The 24,401-nt window shown below is 44.5% G+C and overlaps 1 protein-coding gene across 1 annotated transcript in view; it reads right to left on the minus strand.

Annotated features, from left to right (window-relative positions):
* The window catches only part of Etf-QO (electron transfer flavoprotein-ubiquinone oxidoreductase), a 61,884-nt gene that overhangs the window by 19,229 nt on the left and 18,254 nt on the right, over positions 1-24,401 (minus strand). Inside the window, exons 4-9 of the mRNA XM_045758229.2 lie at positions 21,897-22,055; positions 20,982-21,178; positions 16,603-16,820; positions 12,984-13,154; positions 9,649-9,857; positions 1,075-1,257 (exon numbers count right to left, since the gene is read on the minus strand). Of these exons, the coding sequence (XP_045614185.1) occupies positions 1,075-1,257; positions 9,649-9,857; positions 12,984-13,154; positions 16,603-16,820; positions 20,982-21,178; positions 21,897-22,055 (1,137 nt within the window). The remainder of the gene's footprint in view (positions 1-1,074; positions 1,258-9,648; positions 9,858-12,983; positions 13,155-16,602; positions 16,821-20,981; positions 21,179-21,896; positions 22,056-24,401) is intronic.

Genomic DNA, 24,401 nt, shown 5'->3' on the forward strand with positions numbered 1-24,401 from the left:
AAACCTCTGTGTGTTGGATCATTTTCTTTGTCTGTGGGCATCTCTTCCTTCTTTGTTTAGAAGGAGATGGCGAGATTCTGAAGGGGTCCGTTGGTTAATTCAGTCTTTGTTCAGCCAGAAGTGCATCATCTACTTTGTCCAGTTGCAGTTGGTTTACTTTTAATTTCTTGCCCTGAGTGAAACTATTTGTCAATCCAGTGTCCTTAGTTTCTTGTTCCTAGGCCAATTGTCTCAGCTTGTCCACCAGGTGGTTAAGTTCAGCCAACTTGCAGTCAATCCACAGGTCCATGACGTTCACAAGCTAAAGGCAGGCTGAGATTCAGGTGTACTAACCAGGTGGTCGCGGCATGGTACTTGGTGCATGTTCTATGTCCATGCTAGACATGCAAGGTATTGGGTCAGGTGTTCTACTGCCATTCCCTATTAGGTTCTGGGATGCTTCTTCCCTCTTCCTTGGGCAAGACCCATTTTCATTGTGCCCGTGGTGAGATGCCTCAAGAAGCAACCAAGGAAAACCCTTCCAGAAATCGTGAGTTGAATGCAATTAAATGCCTTTCTGGCAGGTCCTTCAATGGCTCTGCATTCCTGCCCTTATCTCCTTTCCTGGGTTCTCAAGGAGACACTTAGGTGGTGCATTTCTGAAGTGGGCAGCCAGCTGGAGTCCCTGGTTGCTCAGACTGCCATCTGGAGGTGGATGAATGTAACTAGAAGATGGGAACTGGATAGCAAATATGTACATAGTTTGAGTCAAGGTTGGCAATGTTTATCTTCCAGTTACATGTTTTAGGGCGTTCTACCCTTCTGGTTTTCTTCTTGATAGGTTGATCTAGTAACCTAACACTTCCTTGGGGCCAATTCTGGTCCTTGGTCTCTAGTGACTCATGACTCAAACGCTCCTGGTGGGATGCTTTAGGCTTGGTGTTAATCGGGCATCTAGCTCGGGGAGCCACCAATGCGACCCACAAGAAAGAATAGTTTCATTTCATTCAACGCTGGATTTTTTCTTTATAAAAATTATTATTTTATATCTATATAAAATCTTCAACAGTAGCTCTTAATACTATCAAAGCTAACCTCCATGTTTCAGTGTCCAAGGTTCCTTTCCTCGTCCTATGATGTAGAAGAGGCCAGTGTAGAGGAGGCCACCAAACAGACCAAGAGGGTTGTGGAAAGATGGACGGATATTACGAGAAGCATAAAGTTCTTTCCATACCCAAGATTCCCTAATTTTTTCCTCATAAGTGACTGGTTCAATACCTGGTGAGAAGGGGTAAATAAGCATAAATACATCTCCTTATCACCACAGAATATTTTGATTTTACTGTATAATTACTATTGTCTAATGAGCAGATGACTCACAATTACATAGCTAAAGATATGATGACCAAACCACACATCAGAAAATGGAGAAACGATGACGTTTCGGTCGTGGATCCTTATCAAGTTGTGTGATGACTTGATAATGATAATATCACACGACTTGATAATGGTCCAGGACGGACTGAAACTATCATCGTTTCTCCATTTTCTAACGTGTGGTTTGGTCATCATGTTGTCTAATGACTATGACCTGTATCAGATGCCTTTGGTAATCTTTAATAAACTGCTTTCACAATGTAGTCCCTTTTATGGACAAATACCATATTTAATAAATCATTAGACAGACAAAGTCCCAGAGTCGTGAAAAGTTGCTAATGTGGTACCAATTTTCAAGAAAGGAGATGGATCACTTGCATCAAATTATCGGCCAATTAGCTTAATGTCTATTGTGGGAAAGTTGCTTAAATTGATAATTGCACACACCATTCGTCTTCATACCTTGATGACAGTCTTTCATTCGTCTTGAAATTATAGATTAATAAATGATATATTATTTAGCATTTATTGAGGCTAGGTAATGATGATGGAGTTACAAGATACGAGCTAGATGGTGTTGATATTGCAAAGTCGGATTGCGAAAGGGATCTGGGAGTTACGATTAGTAAGAATTTAAAACCAAAATATCAATGCATAAATGTTTGTAATAAGGCAAAAAGGACACTGAGATTTATTAATCATAGTGTTAGTAATAAGAAACTTGGTGTTGTTCTTTAGCTATATCTTGCTCTGGTTAGACCCCATTTAGATTATGCAGTTCAGTTTTGGTCGCCATACTATAGAATGGATATAAATTCACTAGAATGTGTCCACCCTAGGATGACAAAGATAATCCCCCAAATTAGAAACCTTTCATATGAAGAAAGATTGACAAAGCTTAACCCTTAACACTTTCGCCCAGGCATGACGCAGCATTGCGTCATCCGTTTACTGTCGGTAATGACGGGCATGACGCAGCATTGCGTCATCCGTCTACTGTCGGTAATGACAGGGCATGACGCAGCATTGCGTCATCCACTATAAATAATCACCAAAAATCAGGTTTTTATCCAATTTTTTGGGGACTGGTTTTAAAATGCGCACCGATGTCTTCCCATTTTCTTTGTTGTGCCTTGTGGCCCACAGGCGACTCAGCACACGCCGTCGGCTCATTGTTTTCGCTCCACTGTTGTGACCGGTGTCGCCTCCCCTCGCATCTCAAACGTGTGAACATTCCGGCTATTTTCCGTGGCTATATTTCTTACTGCGGCTTTAGAAACTATCTACGCTTACTCCACGATGAATAGTGATCATGAACAAGGCCCTTCCAGGAAGAAAATTGCGAAAGAAAGGCTTGAAAATGGCGGGAATTGGGAGTGTAGCTGGAAGGCGTCTGAGTGCTCACTCGCGGCTAACGCGTGGCCCGTCTTCAACTCGTCGGCGGTTGGAGCGTGACCAGGTTTTTTATTTTATATGCTAATGTTCCTCTAGAAAATTCTATTGCAAACCCATTGAGACACAAATGAAAGACCTAGGACGAAAATTGAGGTGACCAGAGTGAAAATAGTGTAAACATTTTATCGCGTTTGCGCGCTCCTGGGTAACTCGTTCGCACTTTCTCTGTTTGCTGCGGGTAATTAGCCGGGCTTTTGGAGTTTATATGCATTTAGTGCTGTAGAGAATTCTATTGCGAACACAATGATACCAAATTTAATCTCGTAGGACGAGAATTAAGGTGACAAAGTTGAAGAGAGTATACACTTTTCAGAATTTACGCGCGCTCCCATGAAACCCTGGAACCCAAATCGCACAGTTGAGGGGTGGCGCGCGGGGTACGCCAAAGTGTTAAGCTGCTAAGAGGTCCTGAGGAGATTTACACCTCTGTGCGCAAGAAAAAAAAATCTAAAATTTGTTTTCGTCTTCTAAAAATGTTAATTTGTATTCCCTGAGCACAGGAAAAATAAAAAAAATAGTAGGTGACATATTTTGGGCGCAATAAGCTGAGGAAGTCTGGCAAAATGCGGGTGTTGACAGAGCGGTCGTCAGAGGCGGTCAGCATCACCCGAGATGTCAGGTGGGAGTTGCCACAAAGATATTATTACCTGATTATTTCAATGTCTCTGATTGATTTTTCTTAGTTTTTTGCAGTAATATTATTCAATAGTGTGTAGTGTAATAGATTTATATAATAAAATGTGTGAATCATCGCTATACTCAAAATTATGGTGTTCATATTAGTGATTCAATTATTATGTTCATAAAACAATAAACGAATAGTTTTTGCTGTTATTACACTGTATACACATATTATATATAAGTATCTCCATGTTTTGTTTACCACAACTGTACAACTAAGCTGATAGTTAGTTCAGGCACTAAGAGATATCGCTACACACACAGCATTAAACTGCATCTGCCAATGTTTTGACCATTTCAAAACCCTATTTAGATTGTCTTGAAGTGATAGCGAGTCTTTTTCCGTGCTTCTTTTCCTCTCGATTTTTGTATCATTAGCAAATTTGCAAATATTGCTGCTCAAACCTGAATCTAAATCATTTATACAACATTTTCCCACCCTGACTTAACCCCATTTATACTAATTCTTTGTTTCCTTTGGTATAGCCATGCCCTAATGCAACTTAATATAGCCCCCCTGCCCCCAATACAATGAGCCTCTATCTTTTTAATCAATCTTTCACGTGGCACTGTATCAAAAGCTTTGCTAAAATCAAGGTACACATCACAAACATGAACAGCCATTAGTAAAACCATGTTATGAATCAATTATTAATCTATGTTTTCAAGATAAAGACGAATAGTATTTGCAATTATCAATTCAAGCAACTTTCCCACAATAGACATTAAGCTAATTGGCCGATAGTTTGACGCAAGTGATCTATCTCCTTTCTTGAAAATTAGTACCACATTAGCAATCTTCCATGACTTTGGCACTGTGCCTGACTAATGATTTGTTAAATATGGCAGCCAACGGCTCGCAACACTCCTCTTTGAATTCTTTAAGCACCCTGGAAAACACTTCGTCTGGCCCTGGAGATTTGTTTGATATGCATGTATTAGACCATGGCAACAGTCCTTCGAATGGAGTTCTAATGTCTACTGGGGACCACGAGCCCCCTCAGAGAGGCACAAGGAGCAATGGTTTATAGAACCCCCCCCCTGTGGTTGGAAGCATTTATGTCTACCATCAACTGGGTTACACACCCAGAAAGGTAGGGCGTCCCAAAACAGACCACAACTGGTGAAACATCGCTACCAAAAGCTGAACTGCTAAGCAGAACTCCCCAATCTGAAAACAGGCAAACCACCATGACGTCACACTTGCCGCCGCCGCACCACCTGTCTGCGTAGCTCCCCCCCCCTCCTCAGCTCCAGAGTGTCGCACTAACTATCCAAATTCAGTTCTGAGACTGAATGTCAAAAACGCGAAACTGCCGACCAGAGGGAGCAAGGGTTGCTGGCGAGCCTCTGGGACTCGCCCAGAAAATAGCGCTTCATTACATTCAATGGTGGTTTTCTGTGGAGAGCCCCTCTGGCTCCCCAGAGCTACCTAACCACATAAAAGTAAAAGAGGGACTTACCAAGGAGGTGGCCACCACTCGCACCTCAACTTGAAGTCAAGACAACTGGCTGCAATCTGCAATCCAAAGCGACGTACGCCCAACTAGGGCCAGGAACATTAACGAGGTAATGGGTAGCCAGGACCCTGCTCGACCTCCAAAATCCTCGCGCCCGAATGTCAACCCAAGACATATTACCTAAACCAGCAGCTAAAGCAGAAATCTGCAAACGTAATGGGCACGAGGATAGACCGCAGGCTGGCTAGACCTAAAAACCCTGCAGACGAACTGGGAGGTCCGAGCCCTGGAACAGGGAAGAAGGGAAACCGGGTCAACCCAAAGCGCGTCCATGGTCCCAAAGGCCGTGGCGCACAAATAATGATGTAGAGCTGCAACTGGACACAACACACGATGCACCCTCAACCGAACCAATCAAGCATCAACCACCCAAGGACCCCTCAGGAAAGCCTGCCGTCTCGTTCTTCTCCAGAAAAGGAGACGGCTGCAAACAAACAAACCTACCACCAGGACCGAAAGAGCAGAAACCTCTGCGCCGGAGGAGAACATGAAGCTCCCTGATCCGACCTCCAGAGGCCAATGCAAAAAAAAACAACAGCTTTATCAAAACAATCACGAAGAGTAAAGAGAGCATCCGGTCCAACGACTAGGATGGCTCAGGCGGAACATGAGCAGGCTGGAGGTGAAACAATGCACGAGACAGCTTGTGAAACAGAGCAGAAGTAACATCCACCCCGAATGCAAGCAGAAGCAGCTCCTGCTTGACAAAGTGACAGAGACAAAAAGTGACGAAACTGCCAGGAGACTTCATACTGCCACTGAGAAGGAACACGCAGGTGGGACATCATCAATGAAGCCACCTGATCACCATACAAATGGTGATAAATCCATGGCAGACCAGACGTGAAGATCATAAGAGAAGATCGAACTAGCCACATACCTGGACCAAACCAATCTGCTGAATGAGGCAGAGCCGCAGAAAAGTCGCAAGGTTCGGACACAGAGCAAGCAGTGCCAGTAACCAAGGCTGGGACGGCCACCAAGGGGCCAACAGGACAACTCTCCCCTGGTAAGTCTCCAACTAAGCCAGAACCCGAAGCAACAGGTGAACCGGCGGGAAGAGGTATAGGTAACCCCACCTCGATCAGTCCTGCCGAAGAGCATCGACCTTGTCGGCCTCGCAGTCGGGGAGGGGTGCCACACATACCGGAAGACGCCTTGACCACGCAGACGGAAAAAGAGGTCCACTTCTGGGCGCCCTGTACATCCAGCAGAGCCAACTGAACAAGTCTGTGTTGACCATCCATTCCGTGGAAACGGGAATGAACCAGGACAGGACATCCGCCAGGATGTGGGAAACCCCTTGATGTGAACCGCCAGGAGAGCTAAATCTCGAAAACTCAGCAGACGAGTCACCCAAAACGACCAGCCCCAAAGAGCCAAGGACCTCATCAATCCTCCCTCAGTTCAGTAATGAACCATAAGGGCGCAATCTGAATGGAGCCGGAACGTCGATCCGCAAACGACACGAATCCTCCGAAGCGACACCACCACCACTGTGAACTCCCGCACCGTGCTGTGAGCCTGATGGAAAGACAGACCCCCACCGACCCTGGCCAGCCTGGTGAACACTGGTCACAAAACCCCAGCAAAGAGACAATGCATCCAGTGAACACATCGAGTGAGGGCTCGAGTAGGCGCCATGGCACTGAACCATGAAAAACCTTAAGGAAGAGGAAGCCGGCAAAACAGAAGTCAACATAATACTCCCGGAGGCCTAACCCAACGATCGCGAGAATGGCGGAAGGGACATCCCCGAAGGAACCATAACCGTCGCTGAAGACAGACCCGACCCGGCGGGTAAACCAGCAAGATAAGTTCAGATTCCCACACAGCTGCTCGAGCAACCGATGAGTGACCCGGGAGCCCCCAAGAAACAGCAGAAGGCAAGACTGTAGCCGAAGCAACGTTGCTGGAGAGGGAGAGACAAGGAAGCAGTCTCAGTGTTCCACACAAGACCTAGCCATATCTGAACCTGAGAGGGAACCAGATGGAACTTCCTCCAGTTCACCAAGAACCCGAACCTGGTGAGCTGGGAAAAAACAAACTCCCAGCAAGCAGACACACTGGACTGACTGGGAGTCCACACCAGACAGATGTCGAAGTAGGCCAGAACCCAAACACCTAGCAGATGCAAACGGGTCACCATGACCCAGGTAAGGCATGCTAAAACACAAGGTGCCAGATTCAAGCTGAATGGAAGGCAGTGAAAGCTCGTCCTCATGACAAAACCCAAGCCAGTCCCTGAACTCCCTGGATGAATCAGGACATGCCAATAAACCACCTGGAGGTCTAGAGACACCATCCAATCATCCAGCTCCAAAAGAAGCCAGGACCTGGACAGAGTGGTCATCCAAAAAGAGGAGCAAAAGACCCAAGAGTTCAGATGGGGCAAGTCCAGAATGAATCTCAGCTCTGCACAGTCCCATTTCAGGACCGGAAATAGGTGGGAAACCCACCTGAGGGACGAAGTCTTCTCAACCATGCTCAAGCAAACCCACTCCAAGATAACCTGACAGAGCACAGGAAAAGAGGCCTGCCCCACGAACCCCGAACCCCCCCGAAGGAGGAGCCACCCAACACCACTGCAGGATGGTGGAAATGACATGAAATGCCCACAAATTGTGGAACTAGGCATGAGCAAGCAGAGGGAGCCTCCCCCCTTCCCCCATCGCCCTGTAAACGGGATGACCCCGAAAGGGTCGACGCCCCTTACGAGAACCCAACCGATGCGCAGACTGCTCACCATGCCGACCAGATGCCGTTGGTTCCAAAACTGGCACCACTAGCCCACCATGACCAACAAAACCCCGAACCCTGGCACGACCCTTGGGAATGATCCCCACGGCCACCCTGGAAAACCAACAAGTCTGACATAGGGTGACAGCTAGTAGAAACCACCTGCAGATACTGCACAACCACAGAATATGTAAACAGCAACAAACAAAGAGGTGAGCCAGGGCCCACATGAATTCCAGAGAATGGGCAAGCACAGCCTTCCGGCACACGAGGCGAAAAGCAAAGAACAGAGACACCGCCTCCTTCCGAATCGGCACAAACAACTTCAACAACACATCCAACACCTGAGCCGCAGAGACAAGAGCACCGGCCACAGGCCCAGTACCCAACACCTCCACATCCTCGTCAAGCATGTCCGAAGACAACTCGAGTAGAGAAAAGAATAGCAAAACCGAAGTCAAATGTCCCCGGGCACACAAATACTTAGCTACCGGGGATGCCGAAAGTACAGGAACCTGCACGTGAAGCTGCACCTGGCCAATATCCTTAGGAAGAACGAGTGACACCAAGCGGTGTCAAACAGGGCCCAAGCACCCCAAGTCGGCTCTATCTCAGCCCAGGGATCCTCCATACCAGGACCCAGGGCAGAGCCGTCCTTCAAACCCTCTGCCCCTAAAGAAAAGACAGAGTCAACCGAAAAAGCTGGGAAAAGGGGGGGGGGTTCACTGGTCAGACCCTGAAGCCCCGGCTGGAGGAAAAGGCTCGAATGCCTCCATCGCCTAAATTGGATGGGGTAGCCCTCGAAACAGTCCGAGTCTCACCACCATCTAAACTCTGCCCGACTCCAAAACCCTCAGACATTTGGGAGCCGGCAGCAGAAGGGGGAAAAGAGCAGGACAAACAGCAGCAGGGGAAGGATGAGGGAGCACAGACTAAACCAAAGCTGAAGCAACTAATGCTCCCAAGTCCGGGTCCTTATAATCAAAGCGGGGCAGACTCAGGGCATCCGAGATAATCAGATAAATCAGACCATAATAAATTGTGAAAATGAAATTTGGAGAGTTCATTTTTCAACTTCCCGCAACAAGTGAAATAAAACATAACTGAATATTGAGAAGATTCAGTGTTAGAATCATTAATCTTACCCTCTTGGTCATATTCAACAACACATACATACATACATACATATATATATATATATATTTATGCGAACAAGCCTGAATGATCCCCAGGACTATATGCAACTGAAAAACTCACATCCCAGAAGCGACTCGAACCCATACTGCCAGGAGCAACGCAACTGGAATGTACAGGACGCCTTAATCTGACCACTTGACCATCACGACCGGACATAAGGAGGTGATAGCCGAAGCTATTTGACCCCCCCTCCCCCCTGCCGGCACCCAGATAGTAATCTTGGGCATAGTATTTTATCAAATCACCTCATTCTTTGGGGCACACGTGAGGAACACAAATGCGAACAAGCCTGAATGGTCCCCAGGACTATATGCAACTGAAAACTCACACCCCAGAAGTGACTCGAACCCATACTGTTTACAACCACAAAAAGCAAAAATTTTGCAATGCTGTATTTAAAACATCCTAATATGCACCATGGAACAGAACTCTTTGTAAAAATACTGGCGATCCCATTCCAATTAATGTGCCACGCTACTGATCTCAAAGTTAACTCAACCTTTTCTATTGCATTCAACACTATGCTTCTTACCATTCACATAGCTATTGGAACAAGTTTACTCTTAGTATTAATGTTCAAATTACAAAACTTTTCAATCTAAAAGAAGTTTGGGAGTAAAGTTTAAAAAGTATTCAAAATATCAGTGTTACCAATAGAGTACAGTACTTACAAAAAATGTGTTACTAATAGAGTACTTACAAGAAGTGTTAACATTTTCCTTATCATTAAGTGATTCAAATATGCTTTCAGCAGCAAGCATGGCACTCTTCATAGCTGTGTGTGTTCCCTTGATCTTTGGAACATTCATGAACCCTGGTGAACACCCTACAAGACAACCCCCTGGGAATGTCAGTTTGGGAACACACTGTAATCCACCTTCGTTCAGTGCTCGGGCTCCGTAAGAAATTCTGAAAGATGATGCATTTGTTTTATCCAATAACAACAAACTGTAAGACATTAATGATATTTAGTGTTAAATGGCTTAAGGGGGCAATAGATTCTTTTTTAAAAGTTGTTCAATGTCAACCAATATTTTTTCTGACAAGTTGTATATGAAAAGGGCTGCAATTGTTCCAAGTTTCAGTACTGCAGCCTAAACAGAAAGGGAGATTTTTTTTTTAATGAATATTACACATTTTCAATGTGTGAATTTACAACCACACCTTTTAGATATAATCATTCTATGACACTTTTCTGACACATTAGCATATAATAAAGGATCTGTTGTTAGTTATTTTCCAAAAGTCTTTAGTTTTCCTAATACAAATCGTCAAAGTTCCCCCAAATAATTATGCAAACATATCATGTTTATTGCTATTATAAAATCAATAAATGAACTTAGGAAAAAAAAGCTAACATCAGATTTTAGAGACTTACACTCTACATATAATGTGTAAGTTTCATGTAAATTGAATAAAAAATAAAAGAGAAATTTGAACTTTTATGTTACTTGAAAATAAATACAAAAAATAAAGTCTAAGGTACTGCCATCTGTGATTGAGGTTGACATCAACCAATTTCCTCCAAAACTGGCACACCTTACAGATAGGCTTACATGCAGTCAGGTGTATAAGTTTCATGCAAATCGTCCGATAAAAAAAAATGAAAAAAAAAAATAAGCAATTTTTTTTAACTTAATTTTTTTAATGAAACTAATTATAATTTTTTTAATATATGCTATTGTGATAGCTGAGAGTCATAGACATAATTTCAGTTGACACTTTTGTTTGATAATCGTTTTTGACCATTTTGGAAAATTTTTGACACATAATTCAATATTTTTTTCTCCCTTCCTATTTATGCTACGATGCCGAGACTTGGACCACATGAAACCCTTTTCATATACAACTCGTCAAAAAGTTTGACTGAAATCGAACCAGTTTTAATTTTTGGCATATTTGATTCTATTGTCCTCTTAATACTGTATAGAGAATCAGCAGAATTACATTCCAGAAAAATATCCCCAACAGCACTTTACTGCTTTATAATAATATCCACAACAGCACTTTACTGCTTTATAACAATATCCACAACAGCACTTTACTGCTTTATAATAATATCCACAACAGCACTTTACTGCTTTATAACAATATCCACAACAGCACTTCACTGCTTTATAACAATATCCACAACAGCACTTTACTGCTTTATAACAATATCCACAACAGCTCTTCACTGCTTTATAACAATATCCCCAACAGCACTTTACTGCTTTATAACAATATCCACAACAGCTCTTCACCGCTTTATAACAATATCCACAACAGCACTTTACTGCTTTATAACAATATCCACAACAGCACTTTACTGCTTTATAACAATATCCACAACAGCACTTTACTGCTTTATAACAATATCCACAACAGCACTTTACCACTTTATAACAATAGGTGAAAGGAGATCTTCGCTCATTGACAAAATCACTTGAAACATTCACTCCCTCTTTACAAAGTGTTTCCACTCGGCTTTGTTTTCATTTCCAGAGTGTGTTGTTCACATTCAATCCCTTCTTCTTCACACTGTCTGCCCATCATATTTGTCTACATCTCAAATTCATTGCAATGCATTTCTTTTACCACTATCAGCATCATGTCTGTACATTCTCAACAATTTCTCAGTTTTACAATAACAGAATTCTGGATCACATTTTAATTTTTATTTTGTTATTCAATCCTAACACACACATTCCATCTTCCACCTGTACTTAAGGATAGGCACTATCATTCACTCACACACCCTTAAGTCAATATATTTTTCAAGCCTATTCTGCAAGGTTTATTGTACCAATCAATTCCTTTCTATGTTTAACTTTTAGATGGAAGACCATCTCGGATGGTCTTTCCAAGTCACCTGTCATAGAAAGTCTTTTTAAGAATAAGTGATAGCGTTCCTTTGGACTTAGTCCTGTAGGGGCCCTTTGCTTGTGAATCGATCCCAAAGTTTAGTGTTTGCTTACAAGACTGTCTTGCAGCCAGTCCACGGTTTATAAAGGTAGATCAAATTCCCTTCCTAATCCCTTTGTGATGTTAATACAACTTATTCTAGGAGTACTGAATAATTTTGTGGCCAGCAAGCCAGCTTTTTATATGTATTGTCACATAATTACCCTTCATAGTAGGGTAACCTGCTTCCTCCATCCTGTCTTTGATGATTAAATAGTGAAGACTATTAAAGAACTTCATATTAATGAAGTAACAAACACACGAGGCGCCTACTTCCGGTCGACCGCCCTCTGCACCTGACGAAAACTCAGACAAAACATTCCGGCTTCAGGCGTTGACACCTCAAGACGTCACTCCCAGACGTTTGGCATAATGGTTCCAACAGATCATTCTCAGGTTGTGAGTGGTACTAGAGCCTCAAGCACCAGGCAGCTGCTGAGGTGGTACCAGATCCTCAAGCACCAGGCAGCTACTGAGGTGGTACCAGATCCTCAAGCACCAGGCAGCTACTGAGGTGGTACCAGGTCCTCAAGCACCAGGCAGCTGCTGAGGTGGTACCAGCTCCTCAAGCACCAGGCAGCTACTGAGGTGGTACCAGGTCCTCAAGCACCAGGCAGCCACTGAGGTGGTACCAGATCCTCAAGCACCAGGCAGCTACTGAGGTGGTACCAGCTCCTCAAGCACTAGGCAGCTGCTGAGGTGGTACCAGATCCTCAAGCACCAGGCAGCTACTGAGGTGGTACCAGCTCCTCAAGCACCAGGCAGCTGCTGAGGTGGTACCAGAGCCTCAAGCACCAGGCAGCTACTGAGGTGGTACCCGGTCCTCAAGCACTAGGCAGCTACTGAGGTGGTACCAGGTCCTCAAGCACCAGGCAGCTGCTGAGTCACTAACACATTACATATTATTTACAATAAATAACTTTGAAATATCTTACTAATGCTCCCCTGTACAATATTCTAAATCACAACATACAAAGCCAATAATCCTTAACATGTTATTTAACAACAATGTACCAATCCACAAGATGACATCACTAACCAGCATTTATTCTGCTATTCATTAAATACCAGATGTAGAGATGAAGTACTAACCTTGTGCCGCCACGTAGTAAAGGTTCGATCGATGGATGATGCTTGAATCTTTGAAACTCTTTGAATGGATTCAGGTATGGATTTGTATAATCCAGTCCAATAACAAAACCAAGGGTAATTAATGGCTGCTCCTCTTTCAAGTGATACAGAAATGAACCTCCATATGTATTTCTGAAAGGGGAAAATTATGTAGTGCTCCGTTACAAATGTATTATCTACTAACAAAATATTGAATTTCTAAAATACTACATGGAATGTCAATCATTAATTAAAATTATATTCTGACTTTGCAAATTAGCCAGTTGCAAGACGACTCTTCTAGAAATTCAGATTTTGTATGTAAATCCATTTTTTTTACAAGTTATAAAATTGAGTTTGATAAACAAAATTAAATACTGTACCAATATTTCTTTAGCCCTTACATTGTGCAAGTGTTACACATGGAGCATTATCTTGGGGCACAGCACAAATTAAAAAAAAAAATTGTCTTTTTATCCAGGCTGATCTGTTAATGTCAGACTTTGGCATCAGTCATGTGTATGGAGTTCTATGGGCCTACCGGGAACCACGAGCCAGAACCTGGCCCCCTCAGAGAGGTAAGGGGAGCAATGGCCTATAGAAACCCCTGTGTGGTTGGAAGCATTCTATGTCTGCGATCAACAGGGTCAGGCACCCAGAAAGGTAAGCGTCCCAAAACAAACCCCTATTCTGGTGAAAATTGCTACCACAAGCCGAACAAGTGGATAAAACCCCTAAAAGAAACGAGTAAACGATCATGACGTCACACGCCACTGTCTGAGCAGCTCCCCCCTCCCCAGGAGGGGAAAGGGGGGAGCTGCGACGTCGCAGCTCCCGACGCAGAAAACGATGCAATGCTGCGTCGTTTCCGGCGGCAAATTGGCGGTGGATTCGGGATGGGGTGCCGCAGTTTTGGACATTATATGCATATACATCTGTAGGGAATTTCATTGTGAATACATTGATACCAAAATGAAAGACCTAGGACCAGAATTGAGGTAACAAAGTTGAAAAGAATGTACACATTTCATTGCTATTTATTAGTGCTCACTGCGGTAACGCACCGTCACGTTCTCTGTTTGCTGTGGGTGGGACGCCAGGGTTTTGAACTATATATTTGCATACACTCCTGTAGGGAATTCTTTTGCGAACACAATGATACCAAAATGAAAGATCTAGGATGAGAATTGAGGTGACCAAAGTGAAGGAAGTGTAAACATTTTATTGCTCTTGAGCCACGCTCCCAGGTAACATGCTCTCATTTTCTCTGTTTGTTGTGGATGGTACACCGATCGTTTGGACTTTATATGCCTTTAGTCCTATAGAGAATTCTATTGCGAACACATTGATACCAAAATGAAAAACCTAGGATGAGAATTGAGGTAACAAAGTTGAAAAGATTATAGTTTTCAGAATTACCGCGCGCTCCCGCAGAATGCCCAAACCCACCCGGGGTAGTGTGGCTCATGTGCGCCCAGAGCATCAAAGTGTTAACAAACCTATTACCACGACCGAAGGAGCAGAAATCCCTGTGCCGGAGGAGAGCAGGAAGCTCACCGACCCGACTCCTAGAGGCAAATGCCAACAGGAAAAGAGCCTTCGAGAAACAAACCTGAACCGAAGGGGCCACAACAAACCGGGAAGAAGAAAGAGCACGCTGTCCAAGCTCTTACAAGAAACTGTGAATCTATCTGTGCTGGCTAGGGTTTGAGTCCCCTGGTGGGGGTTGTTGTCTAAAGTTGGTTTAACTGCAAACTTGTGTGTTTAAGCAAGTTAGTGCATAAAAGCATAGACACAGTGTTCTCCCATATTAACAGGAGATTGATGAAAGAATGTGAGTGACCTCTCACTTACTCTGGTGCCCTTGGGAGGTGGTGGTTTTGGGTAGTTAAATACCCGAAAATTTCCATCTCTTTTAAGGGTCTGAGTGGTTTAGTGGGTTAAAGGTGTACCAGCTATGCCAGGTGTTGTGAAGCATCTGTGCTGGCTAGGGTTCGAGTCCCCTGGTGGGGGTTGTTTTATATATTTTTACTATATGGGACCAATCCCCCAGTTGGAGTGTTGGATTTGTTGCAAGAGGTGACCTTCAGAAGGCATTTGCATCAGTGTCTTTTTTTTACTTGTAGACAATAAAAATGCATTATCATATTATATACTGTACCTATATATTATTACTCTACTAAGAAATACTGTGTTACATTTGTTATTTACCTTATTGTTGGAGTTATGTCCATCTTGAAGTCTCATGGAGTTGTGAATGCTGTACAGTAAATACATACTGTAGTGTATTATGCCGTTAACACTGTGTCGAGTAGTTCTGCTGTATGTTGAGTATGTACTACAATACAGTTTATGAAAACTATTGTACACTAAAATTACTGCAACTTTAATTTTAACACTATATTTTGATTTGTCAAGAGGCTGGAGTGTTCATTCTGCGACTTTGTTGGACATATCTGCACAATCAAGGAACATCCGTGCATCATGTCGGGTCCAAATGCACTCATTGTGTCAGTGATGGCTGATTGGTGGGTGGATGGGCAGGCAGGGAGGGAGGGAGAGGCAGGCAGAGGCTGGGAGGGAGCCATGGAGGGAGGCAGGCAGAGGCTGGGAGGGAGCCATGGAGGGAGGCAGGCAGAGGCTGGGAGGGAGGGAGGCAGGCAGAGGCTGGGAGGGAGGGAGGCAGGCAGAGGCTGGGAGGGAGGCAGGCAGAGGCTGGGAGGGAGGGAGGCAGGCAGAGGCTGGGAGGGAGGGAGGCAGGCAGAGGCTGTGAGGGAGGGAGGCAGGCAGAGGCTGGGAGGGAGGGAGGCAGGCAGAGGCTGGGAGGGAGGGAGGCAGGCAGAGGCTGGGAGGGAGGGAGGCAGGCAGAGGCTGGGAGGGAGGGAGGCAGGCAGAGGCTGGGAGGGAGGGAGACAGGCAGAGGCTGGGAGGGAGGGAGGCAGGCAGAGGCTGGGAGGGAGGGAGGCAGGCAGAGGCTGGGAGGGAGTCAGGGAAGATGCTGCAGAAGACTGCAGCATCCGGGGTGCCACCTGTTGGCAACCATTTGCACTGGTGGTGATAGGATGGGGGCTTCAAACTAGTTTTGAGAGAACCTTTTGTTTTGAATAATTCATTTGCAGAATGATTTGGCTGTTTCAATGCTTCATTTTCTGTAAACCTTGCTGTTCGTTGTCTGTATTGTTTCTCTTTCTTTCTGGATGCTTTCTCAGTATGGGTGATTATAACAGTGCAATGGTCTCGCTGCCTCTGCGAGGAAGCCAGCGTCTGGTTCTGGTCCCCAGTAGGCCAGGAAGGACTACTATGACTGATGTCATTCAGTAGTGGAAACAATTTTAGCAAGATAACTTCTGAGAGCCATCAGAGAAGGCTTCTCCCAGAAAATCTTTGATACATACAGTAACACCTATTTCTTCACGTGTGAGTGACTCGACTATGGACACAATATGAATGTATTTAAACAAGGTTTCCCTACATATACAACTAAAAATAGTGTGTAACATCCATGACCTGTCAAAATGTACTACTTTGTGTTCAGTTCTCTACAAGTTTTCAGGAGCATACAAGGTTAATGCACTGAAAAGATAAAATATATTCTACTTACTTGTCAAGTGGCCATCCAACTGTGTGTTCAATTGTTCCTGGTTTGTGGTTTTCGGGTTTAACTTCCCATAATTCCTTAAGTCCAATTCCATAAGACTGAGGCTCACAGTTCTCGCGTAAATTGAACTTAGTATAGAGCTGTTTGGCCAGGTGGCCATGACAGCCCTCGGCAAATACTGTGCATTTTCCCCGCAGCTCCATCCCTCGAGCGAAAGAGTCCTGGTTAAGTAAAGAGCTTCAAAAACTTGTCCTGTATAGAATAACAATAATATTAGTATGATAATTATATCTTTTAGTTTGAATTTTTCTGTGATGCCTTGTTCCCTGCAGACTGTGGTTATCCCTGAGAGGTGGTCACATGTAGCCTCTTCTCCAGACATTCTTACACACACTTCAGAGAGCACCTTAACCCTTTAACTGTGCAACATGCCTGCAGGCTCACGTCTGAGGTGCACTACGTGTCTCCGGGTATTTGTATTTTTCACATTCCATTCAAAACTCCCGCAGCTACATGGGGTTCACATCAGCTTCCTCAGGGCTCTTGTAAACAGACGCCATCTTTAAAAAAAGAAAGTGGTCCACATTCCCGGGTGTGAGAGCCTCAGTAGTGAGTGAGCAACCAAGGTTACACTCACAGCATGGGAGCACACCACCGTTGTTCAGCGTGTGACCACAACATCGCCTAATAATGTCAAAATATATATATAACCTGTATTATTTAACCATGATAGTATTATAGAAGAGCCTGAGTGTGATAATGACTGGGTACAATGTTCAAATATCAGTGATTCAATGCTGTTCACGATGTTCACAGCACTAGCCACAGCACCACAGCATTATTTTGTCTATCTAGGAATCTTCAAACGACTTCTTAGGTTCCTTTTTAAAATAAACTTATGGTCAATTATTCATTTACAGGTATTAGTGACCAGGATTGTGGTTATAATTAGCATTGTGCATAGGAAGGAAAAATTTGGGTGAGGGGAGGGAGGAAGGGAGAGAATTGAGGTAGCCTCACGGTGTGTGGCAGCCACTCTTGTTTTGCTCACCATACTAGCTTCGTGGTTCGCTATGGGGAACACCCATGTACATGGGAATATACAGTGTGTGTGTGTGTGTGTGTGTGTATATAGTGTAATAACAGCAACAGGAGTATGGTGAGAGGAGCTATTTTGGTGAGGGAGGTGACGTCGTAATCGTAGCGTCATCTGCTGTCTGCTGTGTGATTTGTCATGCAGCGTATGGTGGCCACTGTACTGTTTGGACACAATACTGGCTTACTTGCATAGTTCTGGTAAATAAAACATGTAGATAGGTATACATAACATGTGTAAATAGTGTAATAAAAACAATAACAGTATGGTGGGAGGAGCAATGTTGGCGAGTAAGATGTTGGAGTGAGGGAGGGCTGGCTGGGTGTGACAGCTCACACTCGCTGTGTTCTGAATGTGTTGATGGTGAATGTATATAGTGTGAAAGTGTATAGTGAGACAGATGTGGGAAAACATCACCAAACTAATGAATAACATTCCTGAAGTATACAAGCTACAATTCACACAAAAACTACCAGAAATATATGCAGAGTATATAAAGACAGCAACGAACTCTGAACACAACCCAGGGACTGAGAATTTAGAGAGTCAAAGTAGCAATGTAGAATGACATGGTGTCGAGGTACACAAAAATGAAGGCAATATTGTAGAGCAAACTGGTGATATGAATAAGGAGAGACAAAATGAGACGAATGAGAACACAAATGCGAAAGACGAAAGCAACAAGGAGAAAGATAAGGGCAATACCGAGAATGAATGCAGAAACGAGAAAGTTGGAACAAAAAACACAGAGGTAGCCAAGTCGTGCACGGGTACAAACAAGAAGAATACAATCACAGATGAAAATATTTGCAGGTATTATGCAAAAGGACAGTGCAGATATGGGCCCAGAGGCACGGAATGCACATTCATGCACCCACGGAAATGCCGAAACTGGTTAGGGAAAGGCAGATGTCGTTTTGATACAGAGTGTAGATATTTTCACCCTAAGCTATGCAAACTCTCAGTTAATGAGAGGAAATGCTATGATCTTCATTGCCCTGATTTCCACGTCAGAGGCACACAGCGCTATATAAGTGAGGAAGTCCAATATAATACCCCTGAAAGTTTTTTAGAGGCAGGCAGAAACAGAGGGAGAAACAGACAGGCAGAAATGTGGCAGGATTATGGATGGAGAGGGGGAAATGCCCAAGACTGGACTACGGTTCGTCATCAAGCCCACACATACTACACCCCCCAACTACACAGAGACTACCACACTCCCCAGTATCACTTCCAAAACTGGACAAACCATTGCCACAACAATACACCATGGGTCAGGGTAGAGAGGAGGGAGAACTACCAAAACCTTCCAGAATTGACACACAATATGGACAATCATTCATATTTGCAAACATTCAAGGTATAAAGCCAAATTCAAGAAATAAAGTTAAGTTCATAACTGACCTCCTATTAGAGTCAAACTCAATATTTGGGGCATTCACGGAAACTCATACAAAAGATTACATGGATGGTGAAATCTGGATTCCAAATTATAATTTATATAGATGTGATAGAAAAACTAGGTCAAATGAAGGAGTAGACTTGACACAATCAACACACACTTGACACACAATCGACTTGAGAATGGTCCAGGACGGACGGAAACGTCGTCGTCCCTTCACCTTCTAGTGTGTGGTCTGGTCAACATACTTTAGCCACGTTATTGTGACTCATCGCCTGCATAGGTCTGTATATTAAAGAGGACCTGGTATGCACAGAACTACTAAACTCAACTAATGAGGTGGTAGAGGTACTTGGAATTAAGGTAGAGAAACTAAACCAAATTATTATTCTAATATATAAACTGCCAGATACAATGGTTGAAGAATTCACAGAGCAGATGCACAAAACAGAGAACATACTTGATAACCTAGCAAACCCAGCTCCAAATATTATCTTCCTTGGAGATTTCAATTTACCGAGTCTAAGATGGAGAATGGCAAACACAAATATCATAGCAGGGAATAACCCGGGAAACAACCAACCACAGGTCAGAGAACTTTTGAAATTCTGTGACAAATTCTCGCTCAATCAACAGATTACAGAACCAACTAGGAACAAAAACACACTAAACTTGTTATTCATAAACAATGATGAACTAATCAGACACATTACAATCTGCTATTATCAGAATCCTGATAATTTTTACCATAGTCAAGGTCTTCTGTAATAATATCATCTCTATATAATAGCATGAACATGTATATCATGGCATTTTTAGGCGATGCTGTGGTCACAAGCTGAACAGCAGTGCTGTGAGCTCATGCTGTGTGCGTCAGGCTTGGTGGCTCACTCAATACTGGGGCCCTCACACCCGGGAATTTCGCCCACGATTTAAAAAAAAAATAGCATCTGTTTACAAGAGCCCTGATGAAGGTGAGGTGAACCCCGTGTATCCGCGGGCCATTTAAATCTTGCGTAGTACTCCAATACATCATATGATGGGATGCACAATTTATAGCAAGTCACTCAACCCATCATATGATGTGTTGCGCAACTTAAAGGTTAATGGAACATTTGTATGTTCCAATGAACATTTGGTACCGAATTCAATTTGCTCGGTTCTTCCGGGAATTCGATAGAACGGGGTTCGTTAGACTGAGGAAGAACTGTACAGGAACCCCCATCTTGACCAGTCCTGCCAGAACGCATTCACCGCAAATACCTCACAGTCGGGAAACGGCGCCACGTATGCCAACGAGAAGAGGTCCACCTCCGGGTGCCCGAAAGTCCGACATCTGAATCCACCACAGCGCCTGCCCCACAGCTGCAAACTCCCGCAACGTGCTGTGAGCACTGGTCACAAAACCGCAGTCAAGAGACAAGGCATCTGTGAACACATCAGGCTAGGTAAGGCACCATGGCACCAAACCCCGAAAAACATTCAAGAGGAAGCCAGAGATGCAGCAACCGATGCAAGGACCTTAGCGATTGTGAGAGCAGTGAAAGAGGTTGCCCCGAAGGTACCAGAACAGCCTCCAAAGCCAAAACCCTATTCAGCGGGAAAGTCAGCAAGGCAAAGTTCAGGTTCGAGCAACCATCGAGTGACCCTGGTCCCCCTCAAAAACAGCAGAGGACAGGACTGCAACTGGACAAAGCCACAGGAGGGAAAGAAATGGACGAATGGGAATGCCAGCAAATTATTATTCCTAAAAGCTTATTTTTATCCAACATACTGCATACATGTCAGTTCAACCATTTTAAAGGACAAGTGCCTGTCATCAATCTATAAAATATTTTTTTATATCCCTTGAGCATATTGATTCATTTTGTATAGATTTCTTACCTTTGGAGACCCATCCTTAGTAATGCCGACATCTGAGGTGGCAACACCAGCAACTGATCCATCTTCATTATATAAAATTTCTGATGCAGGCGTGCCAGGATATATCTCTACTCCCATCTCTTCCGCTTGCTCTCCCAGCCACCGAACAAGGTGCCCCAATCGAACAATGTAGTTGCCGTGGTTGTGCATTGGCATACCTATGTCAGTAAGTGGTGTGTCAGCTACTTTGCCAAGCAGAAAAGGTAGCACAAAATGTCATGAACTATCTATATACCCAATCTCCAAGAATAAAGCAGCAGCAAAATATTTGCTGAAATAAACAGGTATTGTCTTTACATTTTTTAACAATGAACTCTGACCTGGAGTTGTAAAGTTGTGAATAGCAAGGTAATGGCTAGTATGATAAACAACTCATTCCAAAATAAAAAGGGTTATATCCAGGTATGATAAATGATAATGAATAAAAAACTATTAACGGTCTTGTTCTTACACTAACACCAATACTACCAACCCACTTACCCACTCATCCAATTGTGTAATGTCTTAATCTCCTACGTAATTATATGTTTACTTGCAGAAGCAGACCTTAATAAAGAGCAGCAAGGCAACATTGCATGCTCAACCACCTGTTCTGCATCGAACATGAAAACTGAGCAGTTGTTTTCCTTATTAACTCTACAACCAGCTGCAACACCTTACAGTATAGTAGGAAAATCTCCCAAAACCTGTATGTTTATCTTTGCTGTAACTTTGAAGTAACAATGCACAATGTTTCTTTATCAGGTAAAGCCATTCATTACTTGCTGGCCACCACATGGTAAGAGATCATGAACAGGTTTGTAATATGTATTATTTAATACTCTTATGTCTTACATGCTATCTTCATATAGTAATATTCTTAAAAGTTATTCTTACCAGGTAATATAGGAATACTTATTCGCCTCTTTTCAGTAAGGATGGCAAATTTGTCGGCTATAACCTGAGTGTAGAGCGGAGCGCCACGTTCTTTCCAGTCTGGGAAGAGCTCTTCCAAGGCACGAGCTTCTAGGCATGCTCCAGACACTGTGTGGCCACCTACATAGAAAATATATAGGTGAATAAAAATTACCTACTGCTCTCTACTATGCAGAATATAGTAAACGTTTGAGGACAACAAGTTCTTCATACCTTTATGAGTTTACTCTGCATTTTAGGGATAAATAATGACAATGAATAAAGGCTTGTTAGAGAATGTCACCATGTTTAGTTTTGAAAGAAGAAAAAAACCAGTGTTGAATGTAATGAAGCGCCATTTTCTGGGAGAGTCCCAGAGGCTCCCTGGAGCTATACCAGGCTGATATGCATATAACAGACCGTGGCATCAGTCAATTTGATTGGAGTTCTTAGCCTACTGGGGACCACAAGTCAGAACCTGGCCCCCCTCAGAGATGCATGAGGAGCAATGGCCAATAGAAACCCTGATATGGTTGGAAGCATTCTATGCTTCAAGGACGACCTTGAAGAGTCAAACCCTGGAACAGGGGAAAAAGGAAAACTGGGTCAACCCAAAGCGCAGCCCAGTCCACCAAGGCCATGGTGTGCAGGTAACAGCGAAGAGCCGCAACCGAACACAACACATGATGTACCCCCGGCCGAACCAACCAAGCATCAACCACCCAGGGAACCTTCCGGAAAGCAGCAGTCTCATTCTTCAGCAGAAAAGAAGGAGACGGCTGTAAACGAACAAACCTACCACCAGGACCAAAAGAGCAGAAACTTCTGTGTCGAAGGAGAGCATTAAGTTCCCCAACCCGACCCCCCAGAGGCCAATGCCAACAGGAAAGGAGCCTTCGAAAACAATCTTGAACCGAAGGGGCAACAACAGACCAAGGAGAAGAGAGGAAAAGATCATCCAGTCCAATGACCAGGATGGCTCAGGCAGCGCATGAGAAGGCCAGAGGTGAAACAATAAACGAGACAGCTTGCAGAACAGAGCAGAAGTAACATCCACCCCTGAACGAAAGCTGAAGAGGCTTCGCCAGCGCTGCACGATACGAGGCGACAGTATTCGACATAAGATGACGATCCTGAAACAACCAAGATAGGAAGGACAAGACAACCCGATCCTGAAACAGAAGAAAACCAATGGAGGGACAAGGAGTAACGAAAGTACTGCCAGGAAACATTCTGCCACTGAGACAAAGCACGCAGGTGGGACACCATCAACAAGGCCACCTGCTCTCCATACAAATGGTGATAGACCCGCGTCCGAAAGACCAGACGCGAAGGCTTAACTTGTAATGGACTGGCCCGATCTGCTGAAAGAGGCAGAGCCGTGGGAAGAACCCCAGGTTTGACACCGAGTAAGCAGCACCTGAAATCAAGGCTGGGCTAGCCACAAAGGGGCCAACAAGACTACTCTCCCTTGGTAAGTCTCCAAGCGAGCCAGGACCTGGAGTAACAGCAGAACTAGGGGGGGGGGAGAGGAACAGGTACCCCCACCTCGGCCAGTCCTGCCTGAAGGCATCGACCCTGGTGGCCTCACAGTCGGGGAAGAGCGCCACATAATTCGGGAGATGCCTCGACCCCGCCGACACAAAGACGTCCACCTCCAGGAGCTAGTATGTCTGGCAGAGCCAACTGAATGAGTCGGCGTCGGCCGTCCATTCCGTGGACAGAAAAATGAACTGTGACAAGCCGTCCACCAGGACGTTGGACACACCACCGAATGTGAATGGCCAGGAGAATCAAATCCCAAGAACTTAGCAGATGAGTCACCCGAAGCGACCAGCCCCAAAGAGCCAAGGACCGCAATGAATCACCAGGGAGTAGTCCAAATGGAGCTAGATCATCGAACCTCGAGCAACCCAAATCCTCCAAAGCGACATCCACACCGACACAAATTCTTGCACCGCACTGTGGGTCCAACAGAAGGACGGGCCCCACCAACAGCCTGGTGAGCACTGGTCACAAAGCCCCAGCCAAGAGACGACCCATCCGTGAACACATCGAGCGAGGGCTCGGGAATGCGCCAAGGCACTGAACCCAAAAAAATCTGAAGAGGAAGCCAGAGATGCAGCAGCAGACGTAAGTCACCTGGAGGCTGAACCCAGCAAATGCGAGAGAGGCGGAAGGGGCGTCCCCTAAGGAACCAGACCCGGTGACGAAGTCAAAGCCGGCCCGGCAGGCAGAGCAACACAGCAAAGTTCAGACTCGCGCTCAAACCCTTGAGCAACTGCCTTGTGACCCAGGAGCCCTCCAGAAACAGCTGGAGGTGAGACCGCAACCATAGCAGAGCCTCCGGAGGGAAAAACCAGGAAGTGGTCTGAGAGTCCCACACAAGACCAAGCCACGTCCAAACCCGAGAGGGAACCAGATGGGACTTCCTCCATTTCACCAAGAACCCAAACCCGGCAAGCTAGGAAAGAATCAAATCCCTGG

This window comes from Procambarus clarkii, chromosome 58, assembly GCF_040958095.1.
Source record: "Procambarus clarkii isolate CNS0578487 chromosome 58, FALCON_Pclarkii_2.0, whole genome shotgun sequence".
NCBI classification, from domain to species: domain Eukaryota; kingdom Metazoa; phylum Arthropoda; class Malacostraca; order Decapoda; family Cambaridae; genus Procambarus; species Procambarus clarkii.